At 41.8% G+C, this 23,681-nt stretch overlaps 1 protein-coding gene across 2 annotated transcripts; it reads right to left on the bottom strand.

Moving 5' to 3' along the window:
- Window positions 1–597: 597 nt before the first annotated feature.
- LOC129833571 (histone-lysine N-methyltransferase SETD1A-like) lies at window positions 598–22,851 on the bottom strand. Of its 2 annotated transcripts, none has more exons than XM_055898259.1 (21): window positions 22,786–22,851; window positions 21,757–21,901; window positions 21,552–21,650; window positions 21,172–21,442; window positions 20,852–20,976; window positions 20,429–20,685; window positions 18,529–20,257; window positions 17,481–18,422; window positions 16,521–16,694; window positions 8,329–8,410; window positions 8,058–8,218; window positions 7,714–7,750; window positions 7,397–7,589; window positions 7,181–7,236; window positions 5,757–7,075; window positions 4,999–5,350; window positions 4,402–4,583; window positions 3,870–3,980; window positions 3,373–3,492; window positions 3,058–3,195; window positions 598–2,836 (listed from the first exon to the last, which is right to left on the bottom strand). In XM_055898259.1, the coding sequence occupies exons 2-21, from the start codon at window positions 21,892–21,894 to the stop codon at window positions 2,663–2,665; spliced, it is 6,660 nt and encodes a 2,219-aa protein (XP_055754234.1). In that variant the 5' UTR covers window positions 21,895–21,901; window positions 22,786–22,851; the 3' UTR covers window positions 598–2,662. The 2 variants fall into 2 exon arrangements, with proteins under 2 accessions (XP_055754234.1, XP_055754235.1); XM_055898260.1 differs by lacking the exon at window positions 22,786–22,851 and adding an exon at window positions 22,113–22,779.
- Window positions 22,852–23,681: the final 830 nt, after the last annotated feature.

Genomic DNA, 23,681 nt, shown 5'->3' with positions numbered 1-23,681 from the left:
TAAGCAGCCACAGTTTCTCCCTGGCAGCCTGACCCTGCGGCATGAGAGCTTCTTCTCGTCCAGAAACGTGTTCCCCTTGGCCGTTCTCCAGACGATGTCCCTGTAATTGCGCTTAGTTAAGTGCAAGATGATATTGCGAGGGGGTCCATCAGATCTTTGTTTCCCAAGTCGATGTACCACATCAATCACGTCTCTTAGCCTGTCTTTGATGCACAGAGCCACCTTTCCCAGGATATTAATGACTGTTTCCCTAATATCCTCTCCCTCTACATCTTTTACACCTTGGATTTTCAGATTCCATCTGCGAGAGTACCTTTGAAGTTCAGCTACATTCTCACACATCTCATTATTTAGGATTGCATTTTCTTCAACTCATTCTCTAGGAACGTTATCTTTTTTGCCGACGGTTACTGACAGTCAACCATTGTTGCTCTTTCGTAAATTCCTCAGTTATTCTGCACTCTGGCACACTTGGACGAGAGTGCTCTGAAATCGCATTAGATAGCCAGAGTGAATATAATAACACCTATAGACAACCCAGGTGCTAGGGGAAAATCCAGACACTCAACCAAGGCTTTAAAAAAACTAAGCTTTCACTTTAATTAAAAAATATTTTAATGCACCATTAATAAAAGAGTCCAACGCATTAATACAAGAGAAATATTGCAAATAATATTAAAATCAAATTAAAATGAAAAACAAAAAAGAACAATGGAAGGTATGTACAGTTTTCCTCATGGGAAGTAGGAGAGGAACAACGTATTTACAGACTGGAACCAGTGTGTTTCTACGAGAAACAAACACCTCTACAATATGTACATTTGTCAGAACTTTTTTCCCATCTTTTTATTTTAAAGTTTAGAGGGTTGGTTTGTACTGAAAAGCGCCTGTTGCAACAAGAAATATAGATTACTTTTCTGCTGTGGAAGAAACAGAAAATGGAGGGGCCTTGTGAAATTTAAAACATCTCAATCAAAGATTAAAACTTGTGACAGCGACTGCTTGAGTTGAGAGAGCATGGATAAATTGAAAAATGACCCCTCGAGATCGACTTAACTAGATTTACCAGATCTGATCTACACAAGTTCACCCTTTAAAACCATTCAGAACATACACTCAATGACAAAGTCCAACATACACAGACCTCAACACTTGTATAGAGGTCAATGGGGCAGTTATGTTTGGGCTCCCGAGTGGCGCAGCGGTCTAAGGCACTGCATCTCAGTGCAAGAGGCGTCACTACAGTCCCAGGTTTGATTACAGGCTGTATCACATCCGGCCGTGATTGGAAGTCCCATAGGGTGGTGCACAATTGGCCCAGCATCGTCCGGGTAGGCCATCATTGTAAATAAAAATTTGTTCTTAATAACTGACATGCCTAGTTAAGTAAAGGTTACATTTAAATTAAAAACATTTTTTGAACAGATTTATCTGTAATGGTTTGCCAAATAAGGGAGATTTCATAGAAACAGTTTTCCTGACAGTGTGCCTTGACCATGTCATACAAAAAGCGCAGACAACGTGAATTTGCAGGTTGTTCAATAGCACAAAACTTCTAATTGACAGTGAGAGCACATTCACACGACAGGAATAAAATCACTCGCTCCCGTAAAAATACATTCTCTTAACACAGATACACACGGGTCAGGTCCTTTCTCTGCTTCCTAACGTGAGGAGGGACAACATCACAATGGAGAAAGGGGAACGTAAAAGGAACAAACAAAGCATTCCAAATTGAGATAAACCTGCAGACTAAAACTCAGCAGCCATCTTAAGCTTTAAAGATAAACTGATGTGACGCCACACACTATTTGATCTACAAATGATTTGTTCTTATTTAGCATTTAAGTCTATGGTCTCTCATCCAAACAAACTGGTGAGGGGAGAGTCACACACCCACCTACAGCTCACGCAACTAAATCAGAACAAGAATAAGAATATGCAATACTATAAAATGACAAAGCTCAAACAATCTTCATGTTTGGAAATCTTGCATAACTGAAGTCCCAATGGATTAGAGTGTGTAACTAAAACTGCGCTGCGAACGAGCGCCTTTAAAACCCTGAATATGTTTGTAAATCCTGTGCGTCTATGTGCGGATTGGTGTGTGTGTGGGTAGAGAGTTTGGGTTAGCGGGAGCTTTCGGACCACTCCCTATCTGTGCGGAGGCAGACAAGACACAAAACCAGTTCTGATAGGTTACTGTAGCATTCTCTATTCCAAGGAAAGGCTGTTGGCGGGGGGGGGGGGGGGTGGCCACCCTTGATCGAACGGGAACAAGTGGTCCTAAGTTATTAAATCCTGTTACAGCGGAGACTACTGCTGCATTTCAAGGGTTTGGGGTACAGGAGAGGGGGCCCGATTATTAATCACACCCCTGGGAAGGAGAGTTTCACAGCCCCTAAGATAATAAACCATAACCCCAGGTAAATTAAAGCATGTGAACAGTGCAAACGTTACATGTCTCTCTGTTTTCTGGATATGGTACAGACAACTGTTTGACAGTCTGGAGGAGCAGGTGGGCTTTGGGGCCAGGAAGGGGGCTGTTGGTGGTGGGTGTGGCTTTGTTCTTGGTTATAGTCGGGGGTTGTAGAGGGGGGACAGGAGGGACTGAAACGGGGCACTGCCACACCTCAGTGTGAGAGTGGTCATGCTGTGATATCTAGTTGAGCGTCCCACGGCAGTTCTCTGTTCCACACAGACAGGGAATCTTATTTTCCTCTAGAGGGAACTTGTAGTCGTAGGTAATCTCTTCATTCATGCCAATGGCCTGCTTGGAGTAGATCACAATCTTCTTCTGGGATTCTATGGTGATCACCTTTGCATAGCAGTTAGGCTGGGGAAGGAAGAGGACAGAGACCAGTTATAGGTAATTCAAAGAAAACAAAACGACTTAAGAGGATCTTACCAGTCAATGTTACTGTGAACATTGTGTGTGTATCAGAGTCACTAAATATCTATGATAGAAATATGTGTATTTCTATTTAGTCTTCACGTTGTTTCACTCCATTGTTATATCCTGTATTGTTTTGCTTGTGCAGGTATAGGCTGACTCACAGTGCAGCAGTGGTTGATGAAGCGTGCCAGGTTTCCTAACTTGGTAGCATCAATGATGGTGTCGTGGTCCACTCTGAACAGGTAGCTGCTCCCAATGCCCTGCTGGGCATAACGCTTCTCTCTGTTGTCAGCCACCATCTGGCAAAGAAACGGGCACAAACAGTCAAACAATGATGCCAGCTGAACACCCAGGAAAGACAAACACTGATGTTTGCCATGTGTCTATTGCTAATGCTGACGCCACACTACGGCTGAATGACGTAGACTACAATATGGCCCTACACACATACACTCAAGCAGTACAATGACCAGTACCTGTCTGATATTCTGGCCCACATACTCAATGACCATCTCGTCAGCAGCAATGGGTTCCATGGTGAACAGGCCCCATTCATGGATCCTACTGCGGCCAAATCGAAGCTTCTTCTTACGGAACTGAGGAAGGAAGCAAGAGTTATTGCCATAGTGGTGCAATACTCATTTAGTTACTCTAGTCCACGGTTTCACAAACTCCGTCCTGCCCTCCCCCCAGCACTACACAACTGATTAAAATAACCAACTCATCAAGCTTTGTCTAGACAACCGGATTGAATGCAATATCACCCGTATCTCTAGATTTCACCATAGTCCTGGATCAAAGTCTCATTATCAACACACTGGCATGGGTTTAAAAGGTCAAGGTCTTCATTACACAGTAACAGAAGTTCTCAGAATGAAACCCATGGGAAATGACATGGTGGTTGTAGAGCAGAGGTAACACAGCAGTTAGATAATATCAGTGGTACACACAGTTCCAGGCTGCTGTTGTGTACCTTGAGCTGATTGAGTTTGAGCAGGTCAGAGTCCATGACTGCAGGGATGCCTATGGCACTGAGGAGGCGGCGCTGCTCTGACCGTCTCTCGGACAGCAGCCGGTTTGAGCCCTGAGGGGGAGGACAGAAGGAGAGTTACATTGAGCCAGTGACACACACAATCACATGGCCTTGAGCTAAATACTATTGAGTCAGAGGCACTTTGCCCTAAATGCTCAATAAAATAGTTAATCTGATGTAAAGCGAGTTCATTTTCATTGCCTCGAGTAGACGCCGCAAAGCTGTTGAATACATCTGCATGACAAACGCTGCGGGACTTCCTACAGCATTGTGAAGCATATGCTAAAATAAGAAATACACTACTTGTTCACCAACTTTCCTGTATTCAATGACCAAAGGTCATCAATCTTATTGGAACAAAACCTGTGACCACAGAGCCTATGACAAGCAACAACATGACACCATTGTATGAAAAGCCAGAGACTATATATAGTATAAAAATGAGAGAGATAGTAAAGAGAGGTGTGCGTACAGAGGCGTCGTAGTCGGCAGCCTCCAGTAGGGCCTGCTCAGGCAGTTCCAGATCCAGGTAGACATCCTTCTCCTTCCTGCTGATGGCGTAGTAGCCCTCGCTCCTGGCACAGCCTGTCACGTGCTCCCGCAGCTGCCCGTCTGCACTCTTCTTCTTACGCCGCGGGTTAGGGATGTTGGTAAGTGCAGGCCACACGTTAAGGCTAACAACAGTTACTGTTGAACACACACCAGTCCATCTTAATACACATGCATCATTACACACCATTTCATCTACTTCCACCACAGGAGGTTGGTGGCACCTTAATTGGGGAGGATGGGCTTATGGTAATGGCTGGAGCAGAATAGGTGGAATGGTATCAAATACATCAATCACAAGGTTTCCAGGTGAATGATGCCATTCTATTTGCGCCGCTCAAGCCATTATTATGAGCCGTCCTCCCCTCAGAAGCCTCCACTGACTTCCACAAACCGGTACATTACTTAAAACACAGCTCAACTGTTCATAAGAGGCATCAACACATGGAAGATCCTAAACCACAAGCAGGGCTTCTAACCCTCATTCCAAACCCCCTGCCCTGCCAGAGGTAAAGGATATCAGTGTGGTGGACCCAGTGTGTGTCGTTGAGCCAGTCGGTGCTGTGGTCGTCCTGCAGCAGCTTCTCGTAGGTCGTCTTCAGCAGCGTCATGTCCTCCATGTCTAGACCAGAGTTCCAGATGTCATACAGGATGGTCATCTGCTCAAACTCGCTGCGCTGGTCAAACGTGACGGGCTCCGGGGCAGGGATGGGCTTGGGCCAACGCTGCGACGAAGTCAACCCGGCCTCCTGGAGGAAGAGGCGCTCGCTCTTCCTCACATCATCCCACTCTTCATCTTCCTCGTCCTCTGTGTTAGACAGCTCACCCGGCTCCAGCTGCTCCACGTCCACATCCTCCTCCAGGTCCACCTCCTGACAGGAAACGGGGACAGGAAGAGGGAGAGAGTGGGAGAGGGACAGGAACAAGGAGAGTGGAAGAAGTCAACTCAGGAACTAAAATTAGCCTGTAACAGGTTCTTAAATACTGGTCAATACAGGCCATAGGATGGGACTTTCTAGATTAGACTGTAATTTAGTAGTAATTTGTTGGACATTATTAATATATATTTACATGACAATTTGGCCATGTAACTGTCAAGCTGTGAAACTTTGTGCAATTGAGGAAAGACGTTGCTTTGCATGTCATTTTAAGACAACAAAGTTACAGTAAATGTAAGTTGTGGTTGAGCAACACCCTATCTTTACATGTTGACGCACCATGCTCAACACTTCTTAGTTGTGACACTTGACTCAAGCACAAACCCACAAAACCTCACACCTCTAGTTTCCTCTTCTGTTTCTTGGTCTGATGTTCCTTCTGCTTTTTCATTTGCTGCAACTCCAGATTTTCCTTCTCTTTCCTCCTCCTCTTCTTGTTCTTCTCTTTCCCCATCTCCTCCAGTTCGCTGCCCCTCGCCGCCATTCCCTTCCTCTTGGCTGATGGGGTGAGAGGTGTCAGCACAAAGGCCTTGGCCATGTCTCCATCCTCACACAGCAGCCCCATGCCAGACAGACACTCAGCCTGGTGTTTCTCCCTAGAGGGCAGGGGTTCCCCTATGACCTCCTCAGGAGCTTCCAGCACCCCAGAGATGGCGTGATGGTTGAAGTCTGCAGGGAGGAGCACCCCAGGCTCCTGTTTGGAGACACTCCTCTTTTGGGCAGGGATGAGGTGGAAGGGGGCTTTGGAATAGTTGTGTTCCTGCAGGGCAGACAGGCCCTGTGGGTCCATAACCAGGGGTAGGGCTTTGGGAGAGAGGAGCATCTCCTCCTCCATCTTTTGCTCCTCTGCCTCGTCTGACGTCTCCGTCTCCTCTGAGTCTCCAGCGTCTGGGTCCAGCTTCAGGGCCACATCAGCCAGGACAGACAGATCAACCGTGGGGGCCGAACCCAGCTGTAGCAGGCTGGATGCTCCTAGCTGCTCACTGAGTCTCAGCCTCTGCAGTCCCTCCTCCTCCTCCTCCTCTCTGAGGGTGTGGAAGGAGGGGAGAGGGGTGGGGGTCGACAGGCTGACAGTCCTGGGGCGTCCCCTGCCCCGGCCCTTTGTGACAGGGGGCGGGGCCTCCTCGAAGGCCATCTTGACCATCGAGGCGTGGTCCAGGGGGAGGTTCTGCACGGTGCGACACACCCACACTGGAGCAGGGGATTTGGGGGAGGCCCCCCGTTTGTTGGGGGACTTGGTGGGGGTGATTGGGGGGGACACCAGAGGGACAGGGCTCTTTTTTGAGTCTTCTGGGCGTACAGACGAGGGAACAGTGAGAACAGGGGAGGGAGAGAGGGCATTGCCTTCGCCTGGTTTGGAGGCAAAGGGGAGGAGTGAGAGAGTCTTGGAGGGGGTGGTTCCAGGTGTGGAGGCGATGAAAATGGAGTCTGGAAGGTGAGATTTCATGTGGGACAAGAGAGGAGAGGCAGTGGAGGGAGGTGGGGACAAGGGGACCGTTGGAAGGTGGGGTTTGTAGTCGCTCTCCCTGGTAGAGAACGAGACGGTCTTCCTTCGCTTCTTGAGAGGAGGCACAATGACAATTGGGGAGGAGGGGCGGGGGGCTGGAGGACGAGCGTTTGAGCTGAGTGTTGATGAATCCTTCTTGCTGGCAGCAATTTCTGAGATATGGGCACATATTTGAATTATGAATCAGGTGAAAAACAACATTGGCACTTGCCATGGAAATGAACATCAGTAACAGAGAAACTAAATGTGTGACTAACCAGCTTTGATCTCGGCGCTGAGCGGTGCTTTTGGAACGGCAGCTGCAGACTTTTCTCTGGAGTGCACAACAAGTGGAATGGTCAGTATCAACCCAGACACACATTGAGCAACAAATCAAGTTTCAATAAAGACACTTCCATAGAAAATATATAGAAAACATTTTGGATACTTATATACAGGTATATTCAAAATCAGGAACACTGTTCAAAACGTACCGGTCATCCCCCTTCTCTGTATCCAGAGCTGTGCTGTCCATCGTAGACTCATCCATGGTGTCCAGTCCACTGCCGGCCTGCTCTCCTTCCTCTTCGTCTTCAGAGGAAGAGGAGGATGATGATGTTGAGGAGGAAGAACTCTCTGTGGATGAGGAGAGGCTCTCATCATCGCTGTCCACACTCAAGGCCTCATCTGAAGAAAGAAGTGAGAGGAAGTGAGAGATGATAAGATGGTATGATGGAAAAGGTAGATAAGAAAGCCTGTGAGGGGGGCACATTGGCTTCAATAAGGATAACATGAAGAATGCTAGATTTACCTTCTGACCCCTTGTCACTTCCCTCCTCCTCGTCCTCCTACAGAGAGGAACAGAAGGACACAGTTTGTGATAATATACAACAGTGTCTCAGGTTCAACCCAAGTCAATGAAGCCAAAGTACAGCAGAGTATGAAGAGGTATACAGTGAAATGCTGCCATCTAGCCAGCACTATGGGGAAATACAACAACACTGACAGTATGTACTGCTTGCGGAAATCATCAACTGATTAGAAGAATCCTGCATTATTGTTTCTGTAGCCATTTATTCAATTTTTGAGATAAGATAAACTTTATTATGTGGAGAAACATTTTCATGCTAAATTATCCCTTGCACATGCACACACCTTATCTGAAGAAGAACCGTCAGAAGTCTCTTCTCCTTCGCTGTCCAGGTCCCAAGGTTTCCGACTTCTCGTCTTCTTCTTCCTCCGCCTGCTGTCCCTCTCAGCCCTGTGGCCCTCCCCATCTGCCATTCTTCCCTCTAGACCCTTGTCATGGTACGAGTCTGGGGGGAGAAGGTGAGAGAAGGTGAGCAAACATAGGAAACACAAAGACAGTCGGTGACAAATCCCCAAAGGGATTCCCAAAGGAGGGGGTCATTGATGAAAAGCTCACCTTCGTCGTCATCCTCTGGCGGTGTCTTGGGTCTCTTCATCTCTCCTACCTCTGCTAGCTCCAGAGGTTCTTTCCTCTTCACCTGGACACAATACACACAGTTAATATCATGATAAGTTATGGTGGAAAAAATCCCGAAGTGAATGGATGGATACATTGGAGTAATGTCTATATACATGAACATGTATTAGTGTAATGTCTATATACATGAACATGTATTAGTGTAATGTCTATATACATGAACATGTATTAGTGTAATGTCTATATACATGAACATGTATTAGTGTAATGTCTATACACGAACATGTATTAGTGTAATGTCTATATACACGAACATGTATTAGTGTAATGTCTATATACACGAACATGTATTAGTGTAATGTCTATATACATGCATTAGTGTAATGTCTATATACATGCATTAGTGTAATGTCTATATACATGCATTAGTGTAATGTCTATATACATGTATTAGTGTAATGTCTATATACATGTATTAGTGTAATGTCTATATACATGTATTAGTGTAATGTCTATATACATGTATTAGTGTAATGTCTATATACATGTATTAGTGTAATGTCTATATACATGTATTAGTGTAATGTCTATATACATGTATTAGTGTAATGTCTATATACATGTATTAGTGTAATGTCTATATACATGTATTAGTGTAATGTCTATATACATGTATTAGTGTAATGTCTATATACATGTATTAGTGTAATGTCTATATACATGTATTAGTGTAATGTCTATATACATGTATTAGTGTAATGTCTATACATGAACATGCATTAGTGTAATGTCTATACATGAACATGCATTAGTGTAATGTCTATATACATGTATTAGTGTAATGTCTATATACATGAACATGTATTAGTGTAATGTCTATATACATGTATTAGTGTAATGTCTATATACATGTATTAGTGTAATGTCTATATACATGTATTAGTGTAATGTCTTTATACATGTATTAGTGTAATGTCTATATACATGTATTAGTGTAATGTCTATATACATGTATTAGTGTAATGTCTATATACACGAACATGTATTAGTGTAATGTCTATATACATGAACATGTATTAGTGTAATGTCTATATACATGTATTAGTGTAATGTCTATATACATGTATTAGTGTAATGTCTATATACATGAACATGCATTAGTGTAATGTCTATACATGAACATGTATTAGTGTAATGTCTATATACATGAACATGCATTAGTGTAATGTCTATATACATGAACATGCATTAGTGTAATGTCTATATACATGAACATGCATTAGTGTAATGTCTATATACATGAACATGCATTAGTGTAATGTCTATATACATGAACATGCATTAGTGTAATGTCTATATACACGAACATGTATTAGTGTAATGTCTATATACATGCATTAGTGTAATGTCTATATACACGAACATGCATTAGTGTAATGTCTATATACATGAACATGTATTAGTGTAATGTCTATATACATGCATTAGTGTAATGTCTATACATGTATTAGTGTAATGTCTATATACATGAACATGTATTAGTGTAATGTCTATATACATGCATTAGTGTAATGTCTATATACATGCATTAGTGTAATGTCTATATACATGTATTAGTGTAATGTCTATATACATGAACATGCATTAGTGTAATGTCTATATACATGAACATGTATTAGTGTAATGTCTATATACATGCATTAGTGTAATGTCTATATACATGCATTAGTGTAATGTCTATATACATGTATTAGTGTAATGTCTATATACATGAACATGCATTAGTGTAATGTCTATATACATGAACATGTATTAGTGTAATGTCTATATACATGTATTAGTGTAATGTCTATATACATGAACATGTATTAGTGTAATGTCTATATACATGTATTAGTGTAATGTCTATACATGAACATGTATTAGTGTAATGTCTATATACATGAACATGCATTAGTGTAATGTCTATATACATGAACATGCATTAGTGTAATGTCTATATACATGAACATGCATTAGTGTAATGTCTATATACATGAACATGCATTAGTGTAATGTCTATATACACGAACATGTATTAGTGTAATGTCTATATACATGCATTAGTGTAATGTCTATATACACGAACATGCATTAGTGTAATGTCTATATACATGAACATGTATTAGTGTAATGTCTATATACATGCATTAGTGTAATGTCTATACATGTATTAGTGTAATGTCTATATACATGAACATGTATTAGTGTAATGTCTATATACATGCATTAGTGTAATGTCTATATACATGCATTAGTGTAATGTCTATATACATGTATTAGTGTAATGTCTATATACATGAACATGCATTAGTGTAATGTCTATATACATGAACATGTATTAGTGTAATGTCTATATACATGCATTAGTGTAATGTCTATATACATGCATTAGTGTAATGTCTATATACATGTATTAGTGTAATGTCTATATACATGAACATGCATTAGTGTAATGTCTATATACATGAACATGTATTAGTGTAATGTCTATATACACGAACATGCATTAGTGTAATGTCTATATACACGAACATGCATTAGTGTAATGTCTATACATGTATTAGTGTAATGTCTATATACACGAACATGTATTAGTGTAATGTCTATATACACGAACATGCATTAGTGTAATGTCTATACATGTATTAGTGTAATGTCTATATACACGAACATGTATTAGTGTAATGTCTATATACACGAACATGTATTAGTGTAATGTCTATATACACGAACATGCATTAGTGTAATGTCTATATACACGAACATGCATTAGTGTAATGTCTATACATGTATTAGTGTAATGTCTATATACACGAACATGCATTAGTGTAATGTCTATACATGTATTAGTGTAATGTCTATATACACGAACATGTATTAGTGTAATGTCTATATACACGAACATGTATTAGTGTAATGTCTATATACACGAACATGCATTAGTGTAATGTCTATATACACGAACATGCATTAGTGTAATGTCTATACATGAACATGTATTAGTGTAATGTCTATACATGAACATGTATTAGTGTAATGTCTATATACATGAACATGTATTAGTGTAATGTCTATATACATGAACATGCATTAGTGTAATGTCTATATACATGAACATGCATTAGTGTAATGTCTATATACATGAACATGCATTAGTGTAATGTCTATACACATGCATTAGTGTAATGTCTATATACATGAACATGCATTAGTGTAATGTCTATATACATGAACAAGCATTAGTGTAATGTCTATATACATGAACATGCATTAGTGTAATGTCTATACACATGCATTAGTGTAATGTCTATATACATGAACATGCATTAGTGTAATGTCTATATACATGAACATGCATTAGTGTAATGTCTATATACATGAACATGCATTAGTGTAATGTCTATATACATGCATTAGTGTAATGTCTATATACATGTATTAGTGTAATGTCTATATACATGCATTAGTGTAATGTCTATATACATGCATTAGTGTAATGTCTATATACATGCATTAGTGTAATGTCTATATACATGTATTAGTGTAATGTCTATATACATGAACATGCATTAGTGTAATGTCTATATACATGAACATGCATTAGTGTAATGTCTATATACACGAACATGTATTAGTGTAATGTCTATATACACGAACATGTATTAGTGTAATGTCTATATACATGAACATGTATTAGTGTAATGTCTATATACATGAACATGTATTAGTGTAATGTCTATACATGAACATGTATTAGTGTAATGTCTATACACATGCATTAGTGTAATGTCTATATACACGAACATGTATTAGTGTAATGTCTATATACATGAACATGCATTAGTGTAATGTCTATACATGTATTAGTGTAATGTCTATATACACGAACATGTATTAGTGTAATGTCTATACACATGCATTAGTGTAATGTCTATATACACGAACATGTATTAGTGTAATGTCTATATACACGAACATGTATTAGTGTAATGTCTATATACATGAACATGTATTAGTGTAATGTCTATACACATGCATTAGTGTAATGTCTATATACACGAACATGTATTAGTGTAATGTCTATATACATGAACATGTATTAGTGTAATGTCTATATACATGAACATGTATTAGTGTAATGTCTATATACATGAACATGTATTAGTGTAATGTCTATACATGAACATGTATTAGTGTAATGTCTATATACATGCATTAGTGTAATGTCTATACATGAACATGCATTAGTGTAATGTCTATATACATGAACATGCATTAGTGTAATGTCTATACATGAACATGTATTAGTGTAATGTCTATACACACGAACATGCATTAGTGTAATGTCTATACATGAACATGTATTAGTGTAATGTCTATACACACGAACATGCATTAGTGTAATGTCTATATACATGAACATGCATTAGTGTAATGTCTATATACATGAACATGTATTAGTGTAATGTCTATACACATGTATTAGTGTAATGTCTATATACATGAACAAGCATTAGTGTAATGTCTATATACATGAACATGCATTAGTGTAATGTCTATACATGTATTAGTGTAATGTCTATATACACGAACATGCATTAGTGTAATGTCTATATACACGAACATGCATTAGTGTAATGTCTATATACATGCATTAGTGTAATGTCTATATACACGAACATGCATTAGTGTAATGTCTATAGACATGCATTAGTGTAATGTCTATATACATGAACATGCATTAGTGTAATGTCTATAGACATGCATTAGTGTAATGTCTATATACACGAACATGCATTAGTGTAATGTCTATATACACGCATTAGTGTAATGTCTATACACATGTATTAGTGTAATGTCTATATACACGAACATGTATTAGTGTAATGTCTATATACATGAACATGTATTAGTGTAATGTCTATATACATGAACATGTATTAGTGTAATGTCTATATACATGAACATGTATTAGTGTAATGTCTATACATGAACATGTATTAGTGTAATGTCTATATACATGCATTAGTGTAATGTCTATACATGAACATGCATTAGTGTAATGTCTATATACATGAACATGCATTAGTGTAATGTCTATATACATGAACATGTATTAGTGTAATGTCTATATACATGCATTAGTGTAATGTCTATACATGAACATGCATTAGTGTAATGTCTATATACATGAACATGCATTAGTGTAATGTCTATATACATGAACATGTATTAGTGTAATGTCTATACACATGCATTAGTGTAATGTCTATACATGAACATGCATTAGTGTAATGTCTATATACATGAACATGCATTAGTGTAATGTCTATACATGAACATGCATTAGTGTAATGTCTATACATGAACATGCATTAGTGTAATGTCTATATACATGAACATGCATTAGTGTAATGTCTATATACATGAACATGTATTAGTGTAATGTCTATACACATGTATTAGTGTAATGTCTATATACATGAACAAGCATTAGTGTAATGTCTATATACATGAACATGCATTAGTGTAATGTCTATACATGTATTAGTGTAATGTCTATATACACGAACATGCATTAGTGTAATGTCTATATACACGAACATGCATTAGTGTAATGTCTATATACATGCATTAGTGTAATGTCTATATACACGAACATGCATTAGTGTAATGTCTATAGACATGCATTAGTGTAATGTCTATATACATGAACATGCATTAGTGTAATGTCTATAGACATGCATTAGTGTAATGTCTATATACACGAACATGCATTAGTGTAATGTCTATATACACGCATTAGTGTAATGTCTATATACACGAACATGCATTAGTGTAATGTCTATATACACGAACATGCATTAGTGTAATGTCTATATACACGAACATGCATTAGTGTAATGTCTATATACATGCATTAGTGTAATGTCTATATACATGCATTAGTGTAATGTCTATATACACGAACATGCATTAGTGTAATGTCTATATACATGCATTAGTGTAATGTCTATATACACGAACATGCATTAGTGTAATGTCTATATACATGCATTAGTGTAATGTCTATATACACGAACATGCATTAGTGTAATGTCTATATACACGAACATGCATTAGTGTAATGTCTATACACATGCATTAGTGTAATGTCTATATACACGAACATGCATTAGTGTAATGTCTATATACATGCATTAGTGTAATGTCTATATACATGCATTAGTGTAATGTCTATATACACGAACATGCATTAGTGTAATGTCTATATACACGAACATGCATTAGTGTAATGTCTATATACACGAACATGCATTAGTGTAATGTCTATACACATGCATTAGTGTAATGTCTATATACACGAACATGCATTAGTGTAATGTCTATATACATGCATTAGTGTAATGTCTATATACATGAACATGTATTAGTGTAATGTCTATATACACGAACATGCATTAGTGTAATGTCTATATACACGAACATGCATTAGTGTAATGTCTATATACACGAACATGCATTAGTGTAATGTCTATATACACGAACATGTATTAGTGTAATGTCTATATACACGAACATGTATTAGTGTAATGTCTATATACACGAACATGTATTAGTGTAATGTCTATATACACGAACATGTATTAGTGTAATGTCTATATACACGAACATGTATTAGTGTAATGTCTATATACACGAACATGCATTAGTGTAATGTCTATATACACGAACATGCATTAGTGTAATGTCTATACACATGCATTAGTGTAATGTCTATATACACGAACATGCATTAGTGTAATGTCTATATACATGCATTAGTGTAATGTCTATATACATGAACATGTATTAGTGTAATGTCTATATACACGAACATGCATTAGTGTAATGTCTATATACACGAACATGCATTAGTGTAATGTCTATATACACGAACATGCATTAGTGTAATGTCTATATACACGAACATGTATTAGTGTAATGTCTATATACACGAACATGTATTAGTGTAATGTCTATATACACGAACATGTATTAGTGTAATGTCTATATACACGAACATGTATTAGTGTAATGTCTATATACACGAACATGTATTAGTGTAATGTCTATATACACGAACATGTATTAGTGTAATGTCTATATACATGAACATGTATTAGTGTAATGTCTATATACATGAACATGTATTAGTGTAATGTCTATATACATGAACATGTATTAGTGTAATGTCTATATACATGAACATGTATTAGTGTAATGTCTATATACATGAACATGTATTAGTGTAATGTCTATATACATGAACATGTATTAGTGTAATGTCTATATACATGAACATGTATTAGTGTAATGTCTATATACATGAACATGTATTAGTGTAATGTCTATATACATGAACATGTATTAGTGTAATGTCTATATACACGAACATGTATTAGTGTAATGTCTATATACACGAACATGTATTAGTGTAATGTCTATATACACGAACATGTATTAGTGTAATGTCTATATACACGAACATGTATTAGTGTAATGTCTATACATGAACATGTATTTGTGTAATGTCTATACATGAACATGTATTAGTGTAATGTCTATACATGAACATGTATTAGTGTAATGTCTATATACATGAACATGTATTAGTGTAATGTCTATACATGAACATGTATTAGTGTAATGTCTATACATGAACATGTATTAGTGTAATGTCTATACATGAACATGTATTAGTGTAATGTCTATACATGAACATGTATTAGTGTAATGTCTATACATGAACATGTATTAGTGTAATGTCTATACATGAACATGTATTAATGTAATGTCTATACATGAACATGTATTATTGTAATGTCTATACATGTACATGTATTATTGTAATGTCTATATACATGAACATGTATTAGTGTAATGTCTATATACATGAACATGTATTAGTGTAATGTCTATACATGAACATGTATTAGTGTAATGTCTATACATGAACATGTATTAGTGTAATGTCTATACATGTACAGTACTAATCCATCTCTATTTCCTATGCACAGTACAAACATGTATGTATCAGTAACTGACAATTCCCCAGTTCCAACTGCTGCCTCTGTGTACTTGTTTACCTTGAATGAGGGAAGTCGTAGCGCCCCTCTCAGTGAGAAGCCTTCCATTCCTCCACTCTTGGCCCAGTCCACCAGAGACATGAGGGGCTCCCGGGGCTTGCTGCTGGCCTTGTTCTCCTCCTTCTTGTCCTCGTCCCTCACTGCAGCCACACCCCGAACCATGGTCTGGAACGGCTGGGGAGGGAGGACAGATGTGGATTTACAAAAGCCAATGGGTATCACAGCAAATCAAATAATGAATAAAAAAATAAAAAATAACAGGAAAACCATGTATGACTTAAAAAACAGAAATCAGAAACCCATTTAAATTGACCAGATGGGTATACTACGATGCAAGCTAGATCTACTCAGGGTTTTCAGAAGCTAGCCAGCTTCAGTTAGCTTCACATTCCAGCTCAGATTTCATCCGTAATACAAGGGTGGATATTGCTTGTCCGCCTGCCGCTAACTCTAGCAGGCTTGTAACTGCGCTTGCATGTCGCACGTCGCTAATCGAACAACAAACTCGTCGAGACAATACTGAAACATCAATCCACGGGTGAGAAAGTGACACATTTTAATTGTGCGTCAAGTTTCAAATGCATTCTGTCATTACTAATTGTAATGCGATAGGTATTTTAACATTTATGTTTAACATACAAAACACCATTTGATTAATAAAATGAGGGGGATGATGGAGGGAGGGAGAGGGAGGGAATCGGATTCATTTGGTCCTCAACTCATGGCAGACACTTCATTCAGGATAAATGGACTTAGCCCTAAGTTAGCCTGCAGGTTAGTTCTGAAGGATTCGTTGCCATAGAAAAGTACCAGGCTGAAGGGTGAGTCACTTTCATGGTACCAGTTATCCCGAGTTGAACTCAAGGGTTGACCAAAGTAACCTCACTAACTCCTCAAACCAGATATGTAGTATAGGGCATTTTTTCTGTGCTTTCTGAACATGTTGTTCCACTCTCTTACCTTGGCTTTGGTCTCCTTGCGCTCCCACCACTCGTCAAAGGTTCCAAAGGCGATGTTCTCCACCATCTTGCGGTTGAGGTCCCTCTGCATGATGCTCTTCATCTCCTGGATGAGGGTGGCCAGCACCAGCTGCACTGTGGCCTCGTGGGGGTTCTCTGTTAGCAGGGGCATTTGGGGGTCCCCCTCCGCCCCGTACTGGGCCTCTCCCCCCACAGGAGGCATAGTCCCATAGGGCGGAGGGGTGTGGTACGCGTAGTGTTCGGGTAAGACATGCGGGGCCCAGCCCGTGTGTGGAGGGGGGATGGCGTGGTGGTGGGGCATCTGAGAGGGGCCAGGGTAGGCGTAGGGCATGTGGGGGGGCATGTAGTGCTGGTCCTGCTCATAGCCACCCCCTTCTTGGTCCATGTAGGGGTGGTGGGTGTGTGGGGGAGGGGGCATGGAGTGGTAGTAGTCTGAAGGGGGGGCGTCGCCAGGGGCAGCGGTGCCATTAGAGGACATCCTCAGCTGGTGCAGCCGACTCAGCATCTGGGTCTGCATCTGGAAGGACATGGGGGCTCCGCCACTGTACTGGTTCATAAGCTCCATACTGCTGGCATAGTCATACATGTGTGGGGGCATGGGAGGAGGGTACTCAGAGTGCAGCTCCATGTGGCCCAGCGGTGGGGGGATGCAGGGGGGTGGAGGGGGCTGCAGGGAAAAGCCCGGGGGAGGGAGGTGAGGGGGGTAAGAGGGGATGGGTGGAGCAGGCATGGACGTGCCAAAGTGCTGTGTTGGGTCAGTGGGGGAGGCAGAGGGGTCTGTCTGGGAGGGCAGGGGGGCCTGGGATGAAGATGGAGAAGAGACGGAGGAAGGAGTGGCGTGGTGGGTGGTCACTGCTGTAATGGTGTGTTCTTCATCCTCGTCGGAGATCTCCATGTCTTCCCCAGAGGAATGAGGGGATGACTGCAGGAAGGAAAGAGAGAATTCACAAATTTCCCACACTTTTGCATCAACTGACAATCCCCGCTAATACACCAACGTTTCCATACAATCTGTAAGATGTTCTTACCTGACTCTTTCCGTTGTAGGGGGGTGTCTGTGCCCCTTGTCTGGTCCTTGGATCAATAGGCTCAGGTTGGGCTGTCTCCTCCTGCAGAGGTCCTGTTCCATGGAGACTAGTATGGTCATCTGTGGTGGGGACGCGTGGAGAGAAGGTGGAGGAGGAGGGGGTAGCTTGTGCTACTACAGTGGGACTCTTCCTCCCCTCTCCCCCCGTTTTCTGCTTCCTCCCTCTACGGCCGTCTCTATCCCTCTCTCCTTTCCTCCTCTGCTGGCCTCCACCATCTCCTCCTTGTCTCCTCCGCCTGTCTTTCTCTCCATCCTGCTCCCTCTGCTTATTGCTCCTGCCCTCGCCTGCTGATCCTCCCTTCCCTGCTCCTCCCTCTCCTGCTGCTGCCACCTTCTCTCTCTGCCTTTCGTCCTTCCTGTCCTCTTCCTCATCTTCATCGGAGGGCAGGAAGGAGAACTTAGCTTTCTGCTCTTTCAGGAGCATCTCAATACGAGAGTCTAAGCTGCTGCTGTGGTAGACAAATGGCAGGCTCTCATTGGTGGAATCTGGCTCCGGGGAGGAGGAGTCTCGCTGGGGGGGTGGGGAGAGGGAAGTGGAGGAGGGGAGATGGTGTGGGAGGGAGGTGGAGGAGGGTGAAGTGGAGGAGGAAGCGATGGAGGAGTGGGGTGGAGAAGAGGGAGGGGTGGAGGGATGCTGAGGAGGGGGAGGTGGGGTGGTGGGCTGGCGTTTGGGCTTGGTCCACGTCTCCTCTCTGACTGGGCTCTCCTGGCCAAAGTCAAGAGTGCTGAGCGTCTCTGCTACAGCCGCCGCTATCACAGAGGCAGGGGGGAGGGGAGGTGGTGGAGGGGGCGGCAGAGGGGTGTGGTGGGATCGGGGGTCCTTGTCAGACACAGACCCCCTCTCCCCAGAACCAGCACCACTAGGCTGGGCACGATACACTGAGGAGGGCTCTAGGCGGGAGGAGACAGAGGGGTTGTGGGGAGGGGGTTGGTCTTTGGAGGAGGAGTAGGAGGGGTAGGCAGATGGAGGCGGGGACAGGCTGTTGGAGGAGGAGCGGTGGGAGTTGGAGTTGAATCTGGGGTCAGAGCTGTTTGAGTAGTCGCTGTCTCTGTCCCTCTCCCTGCTGTCTCGGTCGTGGCTGCTCCGTCGCCGGCTGCTGCTACTACTACTGCTACTACTGCTGCTGTGATTGTGTGAGTGGTGGTTACGGTGTCTGCCGTGTTCTCTGGAGCCCAGGCTGTCCCGTCTGTAGCCCCTCTCCCTCTCTGAGTGATGCGAGTGGTGGGAATACTTGGAGGAAGAGTTGGCCTCCTGGTAAGATGACCTTCTAGAGCCAATCCCACTGGCACCGTACCGCCCTCCTGAGTCCCTGTCCCGCTCTCTGTCCCTCTCTCTGTCCCGGTCTGCCAGAGGAGGCTGCTCGTACTGGGGTGCAAGAGGTGGGGGAGGCATTGCAGGGTGGTGTGCCATGTGCTGTCCAGCCCCTCCAGTGTTTGGGTATGTGGGGTAGAGCGGGGGCTCGTTAGGACGGAAAGGGCCGGTAGGGGGGTATGTGGGGCGACACCTTTGGTAGGGGTCTTGAGGGGGTGCATGGGGGTCCTCCGAGTACCGGGGAGCTTTGTATGCCCCGACTGAGGAGGAGACGGTAGAGGAGGAGCAGGAGGAGGAGGGAAGCATGTCCTGGGGAGGGTAGCCACTGGTCAATGGGCCAGCACTGTATCCAACTTGTCTAAGAAACAAAAGGAGAAAGAGGGTTCATAGAGGGTTTATATATAACACAAGTTACCACATTGACTATTACTATCCTAATAAAGAGAAATGTGTATATCTTTTTGGAATGACAAACACAGTTTTGGATAAATGAACAACTGAGCTACTATGCATTCTCCCCAATACTGACCTGGCAACAGCGTAGCCCGAGTCCTGTGAGACAGAGCGAGGGGTGTAGGGCGTTCCTCCTCCCTGCGAGGAAGCGGAGGAGCCTGGGGTGTAGGGCCCCCCCATGGAGGAGGGGGTCGTGTCTAGACGCTGCTCACTGAAGCCTGTGTCCACAGAGCAGGGGGTGGTGCTCCCAGGGGTGAGAGCCGGTACCCCTGCAGCCAAGCCCACAGCCAGGCCAGCTATCTCAGAGGACAGTCTCCGCCTGATATCTGACGACTACAAAGAGAGAGAGGAACAGGAAGATGGGAGAATTAGACAGAGAAAGTAAAAAACATTACACAGTAGAAATTTATGAAAGCCTCTCAAGAATGATGGACCATAAAGGTAAATCCTCCATGAAACTGTCAGTAGGATGGTTGTGATGAGCCCTTCGTGAGTGTACCGTGTCTGGTTGTGTTGGCGCTGGGGGCTGGAACCGCTCTGTCAGGGCCTTGCCTCCTGTGGGCACAGTCTGGGGCGTGTAGGAGCCACTCACTATCAGGTCATAATACTTCTGCCTCTGCTGGCCTGCAGATACACACAAACATACCCATAAGACAAGGATGTAGCTAATATCTTCACAAAATTCAAATGTGACAACAATTATGTCCCCATAAAACACCTCTATACTTCAATAGTAATTGCAATAGAAGTTATTTTTATACAAAATAGATTTTTACATCAAATCAAACATAGATATTAAGCCATGAATCCATGTCATACCTTTGATGTCCAGCTGAGCGTGAATGATGTTACCCATGACGGAGGTGTTGTGCAGGTGTTTGACCGTGTCCTTCGCCCCCCTGGTGCTGGTGAAGAGCACGCGGGCCAGGCCCAGGTGCTTACGGGTCTTGGGGTGAAACAATATCTCCATCTCCTCCACCTCTCCAAACTTTGCGCACATCTCAGCCAGGAAGGGTTCCTTGATGTTGTCATTGAGGCGAGCGAAGGTCACCTCCTTGAGGGGAATGGGGCCCACGTAGAACTCATCCAGCTTTGGGAACAAAATAAGAAAATTAGAGATAGCATGCTACAGTGCAGCTTTTAGAGAGTGAGGCTGGTGTGAGTGTATGATGAGTCAGCAAGTTAGTTAGGGTCCTAACTTTGAACTTGGGTACTGGCAGAGTCATCTCTGTGTGCCTGGACCAGATTCTACGAGGTCGAGGGTCCCGCAAATCTCCCACTGGGGGGAACCCCGAGTCCTGGAGAGATGACAAGTAAAAGTCAAAGGCTCATGTTACAATTCAGGACATGTACAACAACCCTACTCCAAAAAAAAATTAAAAGGTATGTAAAAACAATACCAACCGGCACACTGAAATGCACCCCATCATATCGGTATATTTTGTTGTTAACCCTCCGGATGGCTGGGTCTTGGACGAGCTTATAGCTCTTCCATTGCAAACTGAGAGCTCGTTGTGTATCCGGCTCACTGTCTGGATCCATGCTATAACTGGAAGAGTGAAGTGGGAGATGCAACTGAATTAAGTGTTCTGGCACTAACGTTTCCATAATTTTGTATCCTCATAACAGGCACAAGTATACATGACGCTAGCTACATACTCGTATTTGGTTAAATAAAACATGTTTTAGAAAACCTTCTTTGATAAAACAGGTCACATCAATGTAGCATCAAACGTCAGTTCTTGTCATTGGTAACCTACCTCTGGCATACTGTAAACTCGCTCCAGCCTGGTGCTGCTGTCAAAACAATGACAACGTCACACGCTAGCTAGCTGTGTTTTGATAGGATTCCACTATTTTCAACCCGCTAGTTATGATTTAGATAACTACGGTAGCTTATTGAAACGTTAGTTATATACTTCGGATCACCTTAACTAACTAGCTATATATAAACTAGATTAGCATGTGTAGCTAGCGTTAGCTGCTACCATACTCAGTTTAATTTAACAAGTTAGCTTGTTACCTAGGTAGCTATTCAAATCCCAACTAGCTAGTTAAGTTTCATAAATTTTAAAGTGGTTATTCAAAATATTATTTCTGTACAACGATGCAAAGATCGACCTAAGTTAGCTTGCTAATCGTCATTCACTCGCCTAACCGAACCTGCCTCTCTCAAACCGATTGCCCGTTTCATCCGAAACTACCAACCCGCCGCTCAAGTGAACCTAGGCCTAGGACGAACGGGGAAAAACACTGAGTATCAAACTGAAAAGATAACTCCGTTTTTGCCAGTGGGCACGATAGCTCAGTTCTAACAATGTCGATACTTTCCCGGTGCTGTGTAGTTACCATACAAAGCGTAATATTTCACGAACTATTTGTTTATGTCCTAAAACAAAATAATGTTAAACGAGCGGCCATCGCGTAACAAACCTGAAAGCCTCGCCTGCACTCCATCAGTCTTTGCGAATACATTTCGTCATTCGAAGTCAGCACTTTCCTCATACTCCATCCAGATACACGAAAATAAACGGAATAGTCAACTCAGTCAAAATACAAAAGTCACCGACTAAAAATATATTAACATTTTTTCTGTTGGATGTGCCTACTACATACAGGTAGCTATAGGATTTAAAAAACTATTCGTCTGTGCCTTCTCTTGTCTATGACTACTTGTGGCGAATGTAAGGATCAATGTATCAGATGTGGCCTTTGGGATACCCATTGCATTTAGTATAACTTGCAGGACATTGACACAGAAAAATGTATTATTTAATTATCCTCATACCTCAAGTTTTGAACGTCTTTACTTAGTTATATTATGTCTACGGAGTACCAAAGAAGTTTCAAAAGAACTACTGCACAAGGAAACTATCAAGGGACAACACTGCCATCATGTGGCCAAACATGGCACCGCAGGGAAACGAGACACATGATCACATACGTCACACAAGTAACAAGGGTTATGTTCATAGATGCGGGAAGTAGGGTTGCTGCAGCACCCCCTTAAACAAAAACATTACTCCTGTGTGAGCGGACAAAAACAAAATATTCCTCAGCAAAGCACAACTAGCTAGTGTGTGACGTTGCCATTGTTTTGACAACAGCGCCAGGCTGGGGGCAAGTTTGCAGTATGCCAGAAGTATACAACGGACGTTTAAAGCTACATTGGCGTGGTCCTTTTTATCAAAGGTTTGCAAAAAAACATGTTTATTTATTAATCAAATACGAGTATGTAGCTAGCATCATGTATACCTGTGCCTGCTATGACGATTTAAAAAAAGGTAACATTACTGACAAACACTTAAGTTCCATCTCCTACTTCACTC

This window comes from Salvelinus fontinalis, chromosome 34, assembly GCF_029448725.1.
Source record: "Salvelinus fontinalis isolate EN_2023a chromosome 34, ASM2944872v1, whole genome shotgun sequence".
Lineage (NCBI taxonomy): Eukaryota > Metazoa > Chordata > Actinopteri > Salmoniformes > Salmonidae > Salvelinus > Salvelinus fontinalis.
Note: the sequence above shows the minus strand (reverse complement) of the source record. Positions and strands in the feature narration are given on the sequence as shown.